Below are 18,342 nucleotides of genomic sequence, written 5' to 3'. Positions count from 1 at the left end.
TAATTGCCCTTACAACATGTGACTTTTTCCTTTTTTCTAAAGTGATATTTTGAAATTGAAATACCACTTGAAAATTAAAAATCATACCTCTTACTGAACTTTGAATTTTTTTCAAAAATGAAGTCTTGCTAAAAATTTGTCTTTATCCAGAAACCAAGGAAGAAAGCTATGGAAAGTTCTAGCAACAGTGATAGTGATTCGGGTACATCATCAGACACCTCAAGTGAAGGCATTAGTAGTAGTGATTCAGATGATCTAGAGGAAGATGAAGAAGAAGAAGATCAAAGTATTGAAGAAAGTGAAGATGATGATTCTGATTCAGAGAGCGAAGCACAGCATAAAAGTAACAACCAGGTATAAACAGTTTCATTGGCAGTATCCACACATTATGCATATTTAGGAATTAACTGCTTTATCTTGACTGTAAGAGTCCCTAAAGTTTAAAGTTAATCATTGCTGTTAGTTTTTATATTTGCACAAGAAAGAATAGGAGATGGAGAAACATTTTTAAAGGGACATTTCGTGTATTTTTTTAGTGAGCTTTATATATCTACCTAAAGTCACTAGAAAAACTTTCTAATTTTTTTTTTAATGTTTATTTATTTTTGAGAGACAGAGAGAGACAGTGTGAGCGGGGGAGGGGCAGAGACAGAGAGAGAAAGACACAGAATCTGAAGAGGCTCCAGGCTCTGAGCTGTCAGCACAGAGCCCGAGGCGGGGCCTGAACTCACAAGCCGAGAGATCATGACCTGAGCCGAAGTTGGACGCTCAACCGACTGAGCCACCCAGGCGCCCCAAAAAACTTTTTAAAGTACCCTTTTTCTCCAACTGCTTGATGTTCTTTGTTTTAATAGATATTGAAAAGTTGCTTTTTTATTTTTATTTACAGGTGCTATTACATGGTATTTCAGACCCAAAAGCAGATGGACAGAAAGCAACTGAAAAAGCCCAGGAAAAAAGAATACAGCAGCCATTACCTCTTGTGTCTGAGTCCCAGACTCACCCATCATTCCAATCCCAGCAGAAGCAGCCTCAGGTTTTGTCACAGCAGCTTCCATATATTTTCCAAAGCTCTCAGGCAAAGGAGGAATCTGTGAACAAACACACAAGTGTAATACAGTCTACGGGATTGGTGTCCAATGTGAAACCTTTATCTTTGGTAAATCAAGCCAAAAAGGAAACTTACATGAAACTCATAGTTCCTTCTTCTCCTGATGTACTTAAAGCAGGGAATAAAAATACCTCTGAAGAATCTAGTCCTTTGACCAGTGAAATGCGATCCAAACGGGTGAGTTAAAAATTATTTATAAAATAATTTTATTATTAGAAAAGGAGCTTTTATATAGTCTTACAATATGCTAGTTTAAATGAAATTCTACTCTTATTTTCATACTTTATTAGTTACCAGGAATAGCATATGCACATCAGATTTCTCTGATTTTATATTTACATATACATCTGCTTAATGTATTTTTGGCACACAGTCGTGTTATTTTTCCTGAGGTTTAATGATTTAGCAGAAAGGGGAGAAATACATTTGAATAAGATATACTCCAAATTACTTTTCTTTAAGATCAATGTCCTTTTTTTCTAATATCAATATATTCTTCTTTAAAGAAATGAACTTGAGTCATTTACCTCTGTGGTCCTATACTTTATCAACCACAAGCATAAAAATCCTTCATGAAGAATCATTTATTTTAATGTTATTTATTTTTAAGAGAGAGAGAGAACGAACGATTTTATGAAGAATCATTTATTTTAATGTGTATTTATTTTTGAGAGAGAGAGAGAACGGTTGAATGCCCAAGTGGGGAGGGGCAAAGAGAGAGGAGGACAGAAGATCTCAAGCAGGCTCTGCACTGACTGCAGAGAGCATGATGCAGGGCTCAAACTCAGGAACTGTGAGATCATGACCTGAGCCAAAGTCGGACACTCACCTGACTGAGTCTTTACTTGTTCTAAATAACAAGTAAAGAGCAGAAGGATTTTAAACCAAGATCATTCTTGTATCAAATCCCATGATTAAGATGAAATAATTTGGTGTTTCTGAAATGATAATGGTAGTTCATGGGAAATATTTCATGTGAATGGACATTCACATTAGACTCAACTACATGAAATATAAAATATTTTGAGTAATTTTTATTTATACAAATACCAGAACCAATAATCAGAGAATTTTTTCATCTTTATTTTCTTGCTATTGATTTTATATTTCTACATAGTCTACATTCATATGTCTAGTAGAATTCTAGTAATTAAATGACCAGTGCCTTTTATTCTAGAACCAATCCAGAGTAGAGAAAAAATATTATGTTTGAACAAAGTATCCTGTCTTTTGATTACAAAAATTATCATTAGACCTCTTAATCCCATTAGATAACTTGTAAAGCTCTTGCTGTTTGCCAGCTGTTGTTTTAAGTGCTGAATATGCATTTACTCATTGGACACTAACATCTGTAAATGCTACTAATATTATAATGCCCATTTACAGATCATCAAATTGAGATTCATAAAAAATAACTCTCCCAGCCAAAGCATAAGAGACTGTTAAAAACTGAGAACAAACTGAGGGTTGATGGGGGGTGGGAGGGAGGGGAGGGTGGGTGATGGGTATTGAGGAGGGCACCTTTTGGGATGAGCACTGGGTGTTGTATGGAAACCAATTTGACAATAAATTTCATATATTGAAAAAAAAAAGTAGGCTTAAAAAAAAAAAAAAAGAAGAGGCATGGCCATTTTTGTTAAATGTTGCTAGTAGTATAAATAAAAGAATCAAAGGTTGACAACTGGAAAAAAAAAAAAAATAACTCTCCCAAGATCACACTGCTAGTTAGTGACAGAGTTAAAATTCAAATCTAAGCAGTAGTACTAGAATCCTTGTTCTTAACCTCTGTGATAGCTGCCTTTCTCAAAAAAGTTATAATGTCCTTGTCCATTAACTCTTACTGCACTGAGAAGAATTTAAGAACAGGGTCAAAGTAAAATTACGTGAACAAATCAGGCTTTGTTGAGAATCTAAATGCATAGTTCTCAAGCCTAAGGATACATTAGAATTACTTGGAAAACTTTAAAAAAAGGAATAATACCTTAGAACAATTAAATCAGAATCTCTTAGTCTGTTGAGACCAAGGTATTGCACATATCAAAAGCTTTCAAATGTATAGCCAGATTTGAAAACCACTGATCTAAACAGAATGACCAATGGTATAATATCATGCATATGATAATTTGTGATGCTCAATAAGAAGGAGGTATTATTTCTGGCATCACATTATTGCCTATGAGTAAATTAAGCAAACTAAAATTTACACTGTTTGGGTTATTTTAATTTTTAATTAATGTGTATCCTACTTTAAGATAAATTAGAGAGCATATTAGGAGTTATTTGTATTTTGAAAGGTTTCTTAAGTTTCAAAGAGTTTCTTAAATGTTTCTTATTTAAAGAATTTTATATGACTGCCTGTTAGAAAGTCACTTATTAAACACTTGCTTAATAAATGTGGCCAAGCCAGACTTCCTACACATATGATCTTATGTGATGCTTACAAAATTGTGTGAGGTAAAGAAACTAAAGCTTAGAGAGATTAAATCCCTCGCTAACATTACATAACAATTAAAGAACAGAAGGATTTTAAACCAACGTCATTCTTAAACCAAGCCCATGATAAGATGAAACAATGTGGTGTTTCTGAACTGATAATTGTAGTTCATGGGAAATATTTTATGTGAATGGACATTCGCATTAGACTAAACTCTAAATAACTTTGTGTACTTTTTCTTGGTACCTAGCATTGAGTTACAGGGTATTTTATAAATATTTTTCTTACATCAGCTCTCTTTCTTTATATGACAGTCTAACATATAGAATTTTGGTTTATTCCTATGATAATCTCAATTATTTCATGTTACCTGCCATGTATCTGCCTCCCCTACTAGTCTATGATTTTTTTTTTTTTAGTATTATTTAATCATTGGCTCTTTCTATACCCTTATAATATAGACATTTAATTCAAATCAATATACATTAATTGGATATAGATACCAGTAGTGAATATTCTTTATCAAGTTTTGCTTAGATTTTTTTTTTTTTTTTTTTGTGGACTGCAGACTCAGGTAAGGGCTGGGGGAGCAAAAACTTGAAGGAAGCACAGAGCTTCAAACCTGTCTTCCCATACTCTCCTCATCTAAGTGGCTGTCTTAAAGCAGCAAGACATTTGCTGTTGTGCAGTTCTCAATTTCCCCCCCCCCCCGCCTCCCTTTTTATGTACCACCTCTAGTATCAAAAAGGACAACATGTTTGCTTTAAAGGAGTAACTGATACTAGTCATAGGGTGAAATACAGTGATCTTTGGGGTTTTTTTGAAAACCTTCAGGTGTCAATATATGGAAAGTGATTCTTTAGAATTAAGTGAAAATGAATTTCAGAAAATTAAAATATAAAACTAAAGGACAAGGTTTTGTTTTCATGACTGTTTTGATCCTATGTATTTAGAAGGAAAATTTAATACCTATAAAAAAGAGTACAAAATGATTATGTGACATAATTTTGTTCTAAGAAATGAAAACATACTAAATTTTTCTGCTGAAATCTCAGTACATATTAAATACTTATATATAATATACAATATTTTTATATTGAAACTATTTAAAATTAAGTATATTAATGCATTTTTACATAATGTATTTTATATAAGAATCTTGCCATGAAGTTATTTTTAAAAGGTAAATGCAATTATTTAGTATAACTTCCCATATTTAATCACTGAATAAATGCTAATTAAGCACGTTCTTTTGTGAAGCATTGCCTTAGGTATGAATATTATGTGACAGTCTTTGTTTACAAAGAATTAACTTAATTTTCTAAACTAATACAGTGAGGATATTAAATAAGATAAAGAAGTTTATGTAGGAATTGCATACTGCTTACTAGCACTGCTGCTGTAAAAGATTTAATACATTATTCTATATTGCATTCCATCTGCATTTATACTCTGAAATGCCCACCACAAATTTTTGCTGGCTAGAATGTTCAGAGCCCAGGTTCAATGCTGACAGTGCTACCGATTTTAATTCTAAGGCAACCATTTTCGTTACAGACTTTGACCTTCTGAAATTCAACACTACTTAAAATACTTTAATCATTCTACTTAAGTTTTTAATTTTTTTAAATGTTTATTTAATTTTTGAGAGAGAGACAGATCATGAGTGGGGAGGAGCAGAGAGAGAGGGAGACACAGAATCTGAGGCAGGCTCCAGGCTCTGATCTGTCAGCACAGAGCCCGACACGGGGCTCGAACCCAGGAACCGTGAGATCATGACCTGAGCCGAAGTCGGACATTTAACCGACTGAGCCACCCAGGTGCCCCTCTACTTAAGTACTATTTTAATTATACAAATTTAATAAAGTTCATGTGGTTTTATTCTTATCAAGATTCTGAGAGCCAAATAAGTTTTTATTTCTTATTTACAGATGTAAATTTTATAGCTTAATGGTTTACAAATCATTTTTTTCCAAGTAAAGTGTATTTTTTCTAAACTGTTTTATTATACTCTTTCTAATGCTAATGTGCTAAAGGGACTCCAAGGTAGACTCCACACAATGTTGAGCCAGCAATCCCAGCAGCTTCATATCATGCATACTGCAGGTAGTATCCGGTAACAAATAAGAGGTAACGGGGTTCAAAGGATAGAAGTCATGAGTGCTTCTGGCTGGAACAAACATGGAAAGCTTTTTGGGCTGGATTTTGAAGGATGAGCAAGATTTTGTCAGCTTGCGATTTAGAAGAGGAGGACGTTTCACACAGAGAAAAGGATTATAGCAAAATGCGGAGGTGGTGGAAGTATGACATGAACAGGGCATGGCAAATAGTACAGTTTGACTAGAAAGTTATAACTTGAAAAGTAACTTGAGGCTCAAAGTTAAGTATTTAGGCCTTATAAAGTTGTCAGTGACAGAGGAGACACTAAAGCTTTTGACCAAGGCGCTAAAATAGTTTAAATTAAGATAAAAATGGCATGAGGATATATATGTTGGGAGTTGTGTGGGAAGAAATGATGGTATGGCTTATGTATGAGCAATATTCTGATGAAAGAGTCCAAAAGACATAGGAATATGGCTGACTTGGAAGAAAGAAAAGTAAAAGATGTTTTCAGCATTGCAAATTTAGATTATTGAGACACAGGGGACCATAGTAATGAGAGAGGGGAAACCTATATTTTGAAAGGACAAAGACTAACTGAATTTTAAATATATATTATGTCTAGCCAAGTTTCAGCAACCAACTAGTCATCACTGCCACTAATTTTAAGCACTTGTATATCATGATTTAAATTTGTATATGAGTAGCCATTGTCAGATATGGAAGGCAAATACAAGTAATCTTTGTTTTTATGGTACATTGTTGTTTTGTTTTTTAACTTTTGTTTTCACAGGAACAATATAAACAGACATTCCCAGCACAGTTAAAGAAACAAGAGTCATCCAAGAGCTTGAAGAAGGTTATTGCAGCTTTGTCAAATCCGAAAGCAACCTCTAGTTCACCAGCACATCCAAAACAGACGTCAGAAAACAACCACCCTAATCCATTCTTGACAAATGCACTTTTAGGTAATCACCAACCAAATGGAGTTATTCAAAGTGTCATTCAAGAAGCTCCTCTAGCACTTACTACCAAAACTAAAATGCAGAGTAAGATTAATGAAAACATCGCTACTCCAAGCAGCACCCCTTTTTCCTCACCTGTAAATTTGAGTACAGGTGGGAGAAGAACCCCTGGCAGTCAGACAACTGTAACCCCCTCCGCCTCTCCCATACTGCATAGTCAAGGGAAGGAAAGAGCAGTTAGCAATAATGTAAACCCAGTGAAAACACAGCATCACCCCCACCCTGCAAAATCTTTAGTGGAACAGTTCAGGGGAACAGATTCAGACATTCCCAGTAGTAAAGATTCTGAAGATTCAAATGAGGATGAAGAAGAAGATGATGAGGAAGAAGATGAGGAAGATGATGAAGATGATGAATCTGATGACAGCCAATCAGGTTATTTTTTATTTTTAAATTTGAAGTATTTCTGTAAATGCTATCTGAACCAAAACATTTTAAGGAGGATCTTAGTTCACAGACTTATAATCATTGTCATTCACTGTGTTTCCCACAGCTATGTGCCTTTCTGTAATGAGCTGGTAAAATATAGGAGGAACTGAAATTGGAAATCCTAGTTAAATTCTCAGCTTTGTTATTCATTTAACATTAAACAAATAACTTTAAATGAATATAAATGATGCAGGAATTAAGAAATCACAAACTTGGCTTAATTTTCATTTAATTCATGACCACTCATTTGTCTTTTCTTTTTCATCTCTTCTGCTACCTGTTTAAGTGTTTCAGCAGGTATTTTCACTGAGGTACAATTGTAGTCACAGTCATTTAGAAAGTGCTAAAAACCTAAATCCCTATGATTGTCCATTAGCAACACAGAATTTGTATAATAACAAGTAGAGTACTCCTTGATTTTATTTTTTAATTCGCTTTCTAGTATTTTTTAAAACTTCTTTCTGTTTTTCTTCCCCTTAACTCTCCTCCTTGTTCCACAGAAGATTGGAAGCATAAAATATAAGATAGTTTAAATCTTAAATACCAAGATGAAATACATATTATAAATAATATTTGGACTTATTACTGACCCTCCACAAGTCCAATGGTAAATTTTCTAGCTACCAATATAAATAGGAAAATATAGTCAGTTATACAACTTAAAGTATCTAAAGTCGCTCAGTGTAAGAACAGCTTTTCCTGATAATATTTTTTCCTGGGATTCCCATAAACACAACTTTACATGATAGAATATGACTACCATTATTAATAACTTTTGAAGACAGTTTTTATGACAAATTTCAACATAGGCAGATTCCACAAAAGCTGTTATTCTGGGAACCTTTAAGATACATTCCAAGCATCAGGCCTGCGTTTATCAAGTTTAATCCAGGAGTAGATTATACATATCTATAGGAAGAGATACTTTTATAGAACTACATTGCTAGAACAAACTTAAATTATTAAACCATTAAGTGATCACACATAATTATATCTGTAACCTGGTCTTTGGTGAAGCCTGATGAAATTGTGCACCTAAATAGAATAACTGCAGCCTGAAAAGTCAAGAATCTCTCAGAAAATGGTTTTCTTTTACCTCAAAGTCCAGATGAAAGAATGATGGTAGTTCCAGACTTCTCTTCCTCATACTGAACCTCGTATACTTCTAAAGCTATTGGAATCTATTAATTTAAATAATCAATTCTATTCCCTCTATACCTTAGTTTCTATATTAAATTAAAAGTGATTTTGAAGCCACTAAGCAGAACTCATCATGTGAATAGTGCCATGTGAGAAGAACTGTTTTATGATTAAAGAGTTGAGTAAAGCTGATACTTTTAATGAATTTTGAGGATTTGTAGTCTGCATACATTGTACTCAAATAGATTGTTAGATAGTAATTTTTACATTAAGTCTTTAGGAAAGTTGCTCAGTTGAGTTCAATCACAGATTCTGATTCCTAAACTATCCCATTTAGATACAAACTGCAAATGTTGGTGATTATCTAGTTATAATATACAAATGCTTCTTTTACTTCCCAGAATCAGATAGTAATTCAGAATCAGATACAGAAGGATCAGAAGAAGATGATGATGATGATAAAGACCAAGATGAATCAGATAGTGATACTGAAGGAGAGAAAACGTCAATGAAACTGAATAAAACAACTTCCTCTGTCAAAAGCCCTTCCATCAGTCTCACTGCTCACCCAACACCTCGTAACCTCCACATAGCAAAAGCCCCAGGCTCTGCTCCTGCTGCCTTATGTTCTGAATCCCAGTCACCTGCTTTTCTTGGCACACCTTCTTCCACACTTACTTCAAGTCCACACTCTGGTACCTATACTTTATTTTTATTATTATAAAGTAGAAGTCGAACCATAGCAAGAACTCTTATTTATACAGTTTTCTGGGGATGATCTCATTGGAATCAAGTGTGACAGCTAGATTTCAGGTTGGCTAAGAAAGGTCCATGTGTATTTTCAAAGGATATGACCCATTACCATTTTTTTTTTCTGTGTTTCCAATTTAAGAACACGATTGATGACAGTTCTTGATTTTGAATACTTTCCTGCTTTGGTATTCAGTTTATGCTTCTAGAATTTAGAATTTGATGGATAGTTGGACTTTTTTTGTACTTTATAAAAATGAGCTCACTTGGTTACTTAAGATACAATTGCATATCTGTCCAACATATAGCCAAATATCGTTTGTATTAGTGAATAGCATTATTATTTCATTAACATGCCACATCTTTTTTTTTTCTATTTGACCTTTTATAAACTTCCTGAGGTCTTCATTAAAAGTTTTTACATGAATTCCAAAAGGACTTTTTATTTCTATTTTGGTAGCTAAGGAAATATAGAGATATATAGTAAAATATCATGTTGTTTTATGTATTTCACTCTTTTCTTACAAATGTCTGGTTTTGCTTTCATTTGCCACAGTCCAGTATGATAGTCTGCTAATTTAAGAGGCACGTATTTGCATTTGTGAAACTTAGTCATTGTCTATAAAGAATTTTACATGTAATCATAATCCTATTTGTCCCTTAGGTTTAAAGACCTGGTAGTAGTTTTGACTATGGATGTATACGAACATAGATGTATAGTAGTTTTAAGTGTATGAGCCAGCTGTTGAAATTTTTCAGCATCTTAAAAAGTCATATTCTCAAAACAACTGTATCTGGTTTTCTGAAACCTCTGTCTTCTATTTTCCTCCTCCTTCTTTAGCTATTTCTTTAAATACAAAATGAGAGGAAAGCTACGTATTTTTGTCTTCCATTGTGTTTTCTTTAGAAAGACCAGTTATTCTGTCATGCAGACCAAAGAAGGAAAAAAGGCCTTTACTTGATACAGTGTTTTATTGAAAACCATCTAAAAATAACCTACAAGTTGCAGAAAGACATTAAATGATTCAAGTCATTAAGATATATTATTTAAAGAAAATTTTCAAAACTATCAAAAAATTATCATCTGTACAAGCTAATCTGTTATGTTAACTGGCTGAATTTTCTTGAAGGCACTTCCAAAAGGCGAAGAGTAACAGATGAGCGCGAGCTGCGTATTCCTTTGGAATATGGGTATGCAAAGTAGGATTTCTCTCGTGGCCTTTCCTCCACATATGTGTGCATGTTTGATTTCTCACTCTCTGCTGTTAGTAAAAGAACTGAATAGACTGCATGGTATTCATTAGAGCAGAAGAGCCAGAGCAAAGGGCAAAGAAGTTAATATATTAGAAAACTGAAATTCAGCCGAACTGCAGTGTTTAGGTATGGCGCATCTGGAATGGAATCACACAGTCAGGTGGGAATAGGACTGAAAAAGAAGCAAGCAAGAGAGAGTCATTGGCAAAGGGCTGGGACACAGTTAAGAGTATGAGAGGTTTTTGTGAAGATGGGGTTAAAGGACAGTAAAAGCCACTATGGCAAAACTGGGGGGACTTGCCCAGAGTTTGGCTAAAATGGTTTAGGTGGAACTGAGACTGTTTACATTAGAAGTACATGATCCCCGAGGAGCAGAGAGCCAAGTTCACTTTACTCTTTCCACTTAAAGCTTTTCAGGTGTAAAACATCAGTACACATTGACACATTACTGAATTGGTCTGAAAACCCAAAGTAATACCAGTTAACGATTTCTAAGAAATTTAATGGAGTTTAATATTTGTAAATTGGGTCTGGTGAATTTTTCATTGAATTACTTAGTTAATCAAAATAATGATAAATGTATCTGAGTCGTATGATTAGGGACTTATATTTGTTTTATTTGTATTTTTCCTGCCGTCTAAAAAGCATGTGTTCTTAATTTTTTTTTAAAAAGCTTTCTTAAAATTAAATATGTTATAACCCTCATTTCTGTTATGTGTAGCTGGCAAAGAGAGACAAGAATAAGAAACTTTGGAGGGCGCCTTCAAGGAGAAGTAGCGTATTATGCTCCATGTGGAAAGAAACTTAGGCAATACCCTGAAGTAATAAAGGTACATACTTTTCACCAAATAACATACATTTGGTGCCTATTACGCATGTTTATGGGAAAGAAAAAGTGCTCTCCTTTCTCAGAAAATATTCTCTTGTATGAGACTAATGTACTTAACCTAAAGTGATCTTCTCTAAACCCATAGCCCCTTGCTAGAATATGCAAAACATTAGTGTCCTGAAGAAAGCTATACATCAAAGCTGGGTTGTAATTATTAAAACCTGAAGTGGAAAAATATGTGATTTTTTCAGTATCTCAGCAGAAATGGAATAATGGATATCTCAAGGGACAATTTCAGCTTCAGTGCAAAAATAAGAGTGGGTGACTTCTATGAAGCCAGAGATGGACCGCAGGTATCCACTTTTTAAAAAGTACAGTCTTTAAAACGAAACGTAGTACCATAACCTAAATGAAGTAAATTTCACTACACTCTGGAGCATTGACTTTTGTTAGTTAATTCATACAGCTATACATATAACTTTGTGGTTAACACACACCAAGGCTTCAATCCACTATATTCCAGTAACAAGGAGCTTTGACATAACAGATTTCTTTTTCAAATTTTTTAAGTAAACTTTTTCCTGTTTATTAATTTTGTCAACAGTTTTATAATTTATACAGGTATAAAAGTATCTGCATGTTCACATGAAATATAGGAAAACATTAGTTCCCTGAAAGGTAAACTGACTGAAAGGTAAATTAATTTGAATAGGAAAAACATGCTGTTGGAAGTCAGTCCAGAAGGGAATAAAAATATGCCTTAGTTTTTTTGAAAGATGTTTTCCATCTGATTATGCCATGCTACATGATCCATTTTCGTGGGGGGGGAGGGAGGGAGGGAGGTTCCTTAATATTAGGGATGTAAAATTTCTGCTCTTTACAGAAATTTAATTTTTTAGTTAATTATATACATCTCTGAAAATATCACCATAACTCCCTTTTTACTTATGAGTTAAGTATACAGCCTTACCAATCAGCACAAAGAACCCACTGTAGAGACTTCATTTCCTATATGTTTCCTTTATTGTTTTGCTTTTGTTTCTTACTTGGATTCAGCTGCATATGGTTAACTGTTCGCTTTAACTTTATCGGCTCCATTGAAAGAGGTCCTAGTTAAGGAGTGAGGAGACCATTCTTGTTCACCCATGAAATAGTTCTGTGATTTCAAACAACATCAGAATAATGCCCCCTTTTCCTCAATTTCTTTGTCCGCAAAATAAAGGCACTAATTTTACTTCTGCCTCCTAGGATTATGGTGAGGTTAAATGAGATCATATGCATGAAAATGTTTCAAAAGGTTAAATTGCTCAGCCAACTGCAGTTGATATTTTCTTTCTTGATTGAATCTTTCTCCCTTTTGGCCCATTATAATGCACAGAAAGAAAATTTTTCTGGCAATAAATATTTTCTAGTGTGAGTGGGCAGTTTTTCCATTATATCTTACCCTCTAATTTTATAGTTAGAGAAATAAGAAAGGCCTTCCTAATTCTGCAGGAGATTTATTTTGAGAGCTCAAAGATTAAGGGAATTTTCCAGGATCATACAGTCTCAACCAGGCAGAGACATAACTAGAACTCAGGGTTTCTAACAGTGTTCTTTTGCATTCAAACTATTACCTATTTTTTATTATTGTCCATGACTTTTTAAGGGACAAGTTATGTCCAAGTCCACTTGTTTCTTTCCTAGTATTTCTAAAATGCCAAAATAGATTTATTTGAGGTTTAGCTTCTTTACTGAAATATATTCTAGAATTTTTCTTTTTTTATTTTTTAAACTTAAAAAAATGTTTAACTTAAACTAAATCTGTCACCAAACAGATTTTCAGATTTTTGGAGTTATTTTACCCACTTCCATATATGCTGGATCAGTTTCTTGTCACAAAAAAATGTTAGAAGACAATAATTTATTTAAAAATTCGAATCATTCTTTAATCTTCTGGTTCATGTTATCAAATCTTTACTTGTCTTATTTCTGCCAAAGATATCCTTATGTTTTTAAGTTAAATAGATTTTTCTTCTGAGAGAAAAGCTAATTACTGTTCAATACATAAAGGATTTTTAGTTTTGTATCAGTGATAATTAGACTTAATCTATAAAGCCTCATTAAGCAGAGTAAAATGTTCTTTGACATCCATTCACTTTTTACTAAGCATAATCAGTGTTTTCCAAATGCATATTGCTTTGTTGAGAGATCAATTCATGAAGGAAGTATGATGAATTACTAAATCTAGAATATGTTAAGCTGCTAACATTTCAGTAGATTGCTCAGGGAAAATATTAGCAATTTTGAGAGCACTTCTGTCAGTTTAAAAAAATTAGTAAGTTGGATCGTTTTAAGATACTTTCAGAGAACAAAAATTAAAGGTAAGTAACCCAAAAAAGTTTAGTTAATTAATTAGAGATACATATAGTACATACAGTTGTAGAACCGTATACATTTCCATATATGATCAAAATGTATAAGATATAGGTAATTAGAAATGTATATAATTATGTAAAATTTTCTATGAAAATGAACAAAGATTATATATTTTTGTTAGAGAAACTATGATCTGTAATAATTTGATATGCCTAAACTTTGTAGAAGATGTAAAATATAGTTTGTCCAAGCCACTGTTGCTATGCAGAGATGATCTGTATGTGTTTACAATATGTCTGCCTTTATACAAATTGTAGAAAGGGAATGATGACTGTATATATACTGAAAAACAAAACTGCATATTGGAAGGACTGAGAAGAAATGTGTCAAAATTTTAATGATAGATGTAATGATTGGTGATACAATGGATCGTTTTTTTTCTTTTTACTTCTTACAAGTTTCACATTTTCTAAATTTGCTTGTATTACATACAACGTGAAAAGCAACTTTCTATTAAATAAATACATATGGTGCGCCTGGGTGACTCAGTCAGTTAAGTGTCCGACTTTTGGTTTTGGCTCAAGTCATGATCCCGTGGTTTGTGAGTTCAAACCCCACGTCAGGCTCTGTGCTGTTAGTGTGGACCCTGTTTGGGATATTCTCTCTCTCTCTCTCTCTCTCAAAATAAATAAATAAACTTAAAAAAAAATAAATACTTCAATCCCTTCTAATAAAGCTAAGCATTCAGTTTTCCAAAGGCATGGAAGTTGTACATAATGATTTCAGATATTACTGCTACAGTTTTCCAAGCCCCATTTGTCTATTTTGGGTGTTTAATATCTGCAGATTCATTGCTATTCTTAGTCCCTTTCCTAAACATTTGCATTGGAAAAATAAACTTTCTCCATCATATTTTTCCTTTTCCTCTTAAGCTTATCAAAAGTATCCAATATTAGTTCTGTAAGTTGTTATTTTTCTCAAGGCATTTCAAAAATTTCAACAGTGGTAATGCAAAGCTCTATATTTTTTTTTACAAATGAAATTAATGGAGTTTCTACTAGAAGATAATTCGAGTCTGCAGTAGAGAACCATGGTTTTTTTGTAGCAGTTATTTTTCAACTCAAGATTATTTCTGAACTTAAGAGAGAGTATGCATATATTTATTAACAGCAAGCATCTGAAAATATTGACTAACTTTGGATATAATACAGTGGGATGAGAGGTATGAGTACTTACATTTATTGAAATTTAAGTACATTCATCATTAAAGGACAATCTAATGATTACTTTCAAAAATAAGAAAGCAGGGTGCCTGGGTGGCTCAGTCAGTTAAGCGTCCGACTTCAGCTCAGGTCATGATCTCACTGTTTGTGAGTTTGAGCCCCATGTTGGGCTCTATGCTGACGTCTCAGAGCCTGGAGCCTACTTCGGATTCTGTGTCTCCCTTTCTCTCTCTGCTCCTCCCCCACTTGCACTCTGTCTCTCTCTCTTAAATATAAATAAATGTTAAAAAAATATTTTTTTAAAGTAAGAAAGAAAAGCCTTTAATTCAGAGTTGACACAAGAGATGGTGAGAAAAGACTCTATTCATTATCAGTGTTATTTATTTCAGTCTATAAATGTGGTAAATATTTATAGAATCAGCTACTTGTCAGTATCTATTGATACTTACATGTCAAACACTTCCTACAGGCTTCTATAAAAACTGTGATTTTAGGGATAATAGGCTTCATGGAACAAAATGAACAATATTATAAGGCCATGGTTTACTAGCTGGCTACCTTCTATGTTAGTCTGTGAAACCCTTTTGAAAAGAGTATAAGGTAAATAAATTTTTTATAGATTTCTGCTTCATCACGTTATAAAGAACTTATTGAACCTAACGTTTGTCATTGTTTTCATTTTATTTTGGTTTTGGGTGTCAGGATAATAAAAAGTAAGGATGAGCTAGGCATACATTGGTAAATATAAAATAAGATTATTTTTATTTACCTAAATATTATATTTAGGTAAAAGAGTATTCATATTTTATTAGGAATATATGAAGGCTTCACAGTAAATTATTAATGACAGATTATTTGAAATATATGATAATCTACTTTGAAAAGTATTGTTGTGAACTGCAGAGAAGAAAACATTTAAGCATAAATATAATGATAAAATTTATTTTTCAACCAGTATGTTCACATGCATAGACTAATGAATGTTTACTGTATTCAGGCTGTAAAAACAAAGGAAAAAGAACGATGCACAGAAGGAACAAGTTAAAAGTGACTTAGAAAATATTGCTTTTTCTATTTGAGATGTATATATTTTTAAAAGATATATATATATTTTTTTAATGGCATAAGACCATGAGAAAAGAAAGATATTTATTGTTCTTACTGAAAAGAACCATTTTTCTTAGTCATTTAATCAATAAATATTTGTGGCAAATACTTAACGTGCCAGGCATTTTTCCCCAAGGTAAATTTTCCTTAAAGGCATTTACCATAAAGAAAACGGTGAACACATTTCACTACAGAAGTGAACTTGAAGGCCTGGCTTTGAAAAAACAAAACAAAGCAAGTGTTTGTAGAGAAACTAAAAAGTACAAAAGAAATAAAAGTTATGATTACTGGCTTAAAGAGGTAAAACACTAAGTACAATGCTATCAAGTTAAAATCAGGGTTTTATTAGTAAGGAATTTAGGGACACTTCACAATAAAGCAGACAACATACAGTCTCTGGCAAAGATTATAATGCTGGTAATTATTTCATATAAGATTGGGAGTCAGCAACCAGGGTTCTAATTCAACTCTGCTGTTAACTGTCACACCTAATGCAACATAGCTGTGGGGCTATATGGACACTGAGAACATGAAAGATCAGTACCAGAAATCTAAAATACTGAAAATTTATGTCACTAATCTACCAGGTAGGATTTCTGATGGCTAGGCAAGGGCCTATACTAGGAGGCCAACCGTATGAATCCAAGTGTGGAGCTAAGGAAGTATTTGAAGGTCGTGACTCTTAGAGGGTAACCTACTGTGAGTAACTGGAAAGCAGGGCCAGCCTTGTGGAACAATTGTATCAAACCACATCTTTCTCACTGGTTTTTAATAGGTGATACCCATCTCCCAGGAGATAATCTTACTCTTTCACATCTTTGAAATGCTATTTAGTATATGATATTAATAAACTATATGATTACAGTGGATTAAGAATCCCTAATGCTGTAAAGTTCATGGTACATAAAGTTCTCACTACCTGCTTCTGGCACCATAAAGTAGCCAAATATAGACATAATGCTAAATTATGAAATAAGCATAAGGAAATTCAGCAGAACTTTGATTTTTCTCATGATACTAGCTTTAGTGTTTTCTTAAAATAGGAAGTCCTGTCAAAAATATTTGATGCCTCACTTTGCCTGTGCTCTTAAGATTTTTTCTTAGTCTCCTGTCAGGATAATTCAGCATCCTATGTTGCTTTGAAAAACTGAAACCTACTTTTCTAGGCCTTAGTATCCTCACCTGTGATGTGCAGTATATATACCATAGGTCTTTAAGATCAATTCCCTTTTAGGTATCACATTCTAAAAGCTTTTTTATAAACTAATTATTGGGAAGTAAAGTATTCTGAAAGTACATTTACAAAGAAAAAGTAGTGAAAACATCAGTTTTGTTTACTTGAACTGTGGTTAAATTTACTGAAAACTAGCCTGAAATCAGTTTGGTAAATGATCAATTCACTGAATGACTAACAAACCTAAAATTGACAGATCAAATATCTTACTCCAGCTTTAAAATCTTCACCTCAGCTGTTTTACTACCAGAGTCAAAGACTGGAATAGAGAAATAGGTCCCAATCCAGAAAAATAAGAGTAAAATTTATCCATTCACTTATATAACATTGAGCATTGGAGAAGTATTAGGCATCTCCAATGTTAACATGGGAAATAGACTTTTAGTGGCCCAGCACTGCAAATCCATGCTGAAATTGCTGCAGGAAAGTCTTGGTGATATAAAAACTTAAAAAAACAAAAACAAAAACAAAATCAGTGACTTGGCAAATAGATTACTCGGTGAATTGACTTTTGGTGGACTGGTTTTCTTCTTTTACTTACATACTCTTTATCCCCTAAATAAGTCAGCCTACAAGTATGTAAAATCAAACAAAATGGGAGCAACAAAACAAAAATAAAGATAAACTCTGATATAATATTGAAGCAGGAATGAGACTTGAGAATACATTTCATTAAAACTTGAACATATTGCTGGTAAACCACAAATTGACATTAGCTGCCAGTAAAATGTAGGATCCTAGTTAATTACACAATTCAGTGTAAAGGAAAAAACGAGTAAATTGCTCATGAGATGTTCAATAATACTTTGGAGTATCATTTATGAAGAATAATGGAAATGTTGAAATACAAAATCATATGTAGATTCAATTTCATATAATTTTTGAATTTCTGAATATAGAAAACATTTTTAAATTATTCATTTAAAATAAATGTTTTTTTAAAGCTCTATTTAGTTTTTAAGGTGTAAAATACCTGAGAGTAATGATTTTATTTGCAGGTTTTCTCAAGTAGTTTTTCATCCTGTATCTTCAGTTCAGGATGAAAACCTCACTATCATTTCCCTTTTCCATGTTACCTAGAGACCCCTCCCAACTTTAATCACCTCTCTGGTCTCCATTCAGACTTTTCTCTTTCATATACAGGTAGTCCTCCCTCCTGAAAGACCAATGTAATCACCTTTCTTTCCAACTCTAATTCTCAACCCCTAATTCAGACCATCATTATTTTTTTTAAGTGGACAATTCCGACAACATCTTGTCCCAACCTCTAAACCCTTTTTCAAATTTATTACAACTCAGCACGGTACATTAGAAGATTCTCATTTACCTTTAGCGGCTGTTATGTCTT

General features: G+C 33.2%; 1 protein-coding gene across 11 annotated transcripts in view; it reads left to right on the top strand.

Moving 5' to 3' along the window:
- The window catches only part of BAZ2B (bromodomain adjacent to zinc finger domain 2B), a 328,314-nt gene that overhangs the window by 218,815 nt on the left and 91,157 nt on the right, over window positions 1-18,342 (top strand). For 8 of the 11 annotated variants that reach the window (XM_045479949.1, XM_045479956.1, XM_045479948.1 and 5 more), the window contains 7 exons: window positions 151-354; window positions 890-1,288; window positions 6,439-7,045; window positions 8,641-8,934; window positions 10,120-10,180; window positions 10,965-11,073; window positions 11,324-11,425. In XM_045479949.1, coding sequence (XP_045335905.1) covers window positions 151-354; window positions 890-1,288; window positions 6,439-7,045; window positions 8,641-8,934; window positions 10,120-10,180; window positions 10,965-11,073; window positions 11,324-11,425 — 1,776 coding nt within the window. The remainder of the gene's footprint in view (window positions 1-150; window positions 355-889; window positions 1,289-6,438; window positions 7,046-8,640; window positions 8,935-10,119; window positions 10,181-10,964; window positions 11,074-11,323; window positions 11,426-18,342) is intronic. The other 3 variants (XM_045479955.1, XM_045479954.1, XM_045479951.1) reach the window with 1 other exon arrangement.

The sequence above is a fragment of the Leopardus geoffroyi genome, chromosome C1 (genome assembly GCF_018350155.1).
Source record: "Leopardus geoffroyi isolate Oge1 chromosome C1, O.geoffroyi_Oge1_pat1.0, whole genome shotgun sequence".
NCBI classification, from domain to species: Eukaryota; Metazoa; Chordata; class Mammalia; order Carnivora; family Felidae; genus Leopardus; species Leopardus geoffroyi.
This window is presented reverse-complemented; position numbering and strand designations above follow the sequence as displayed.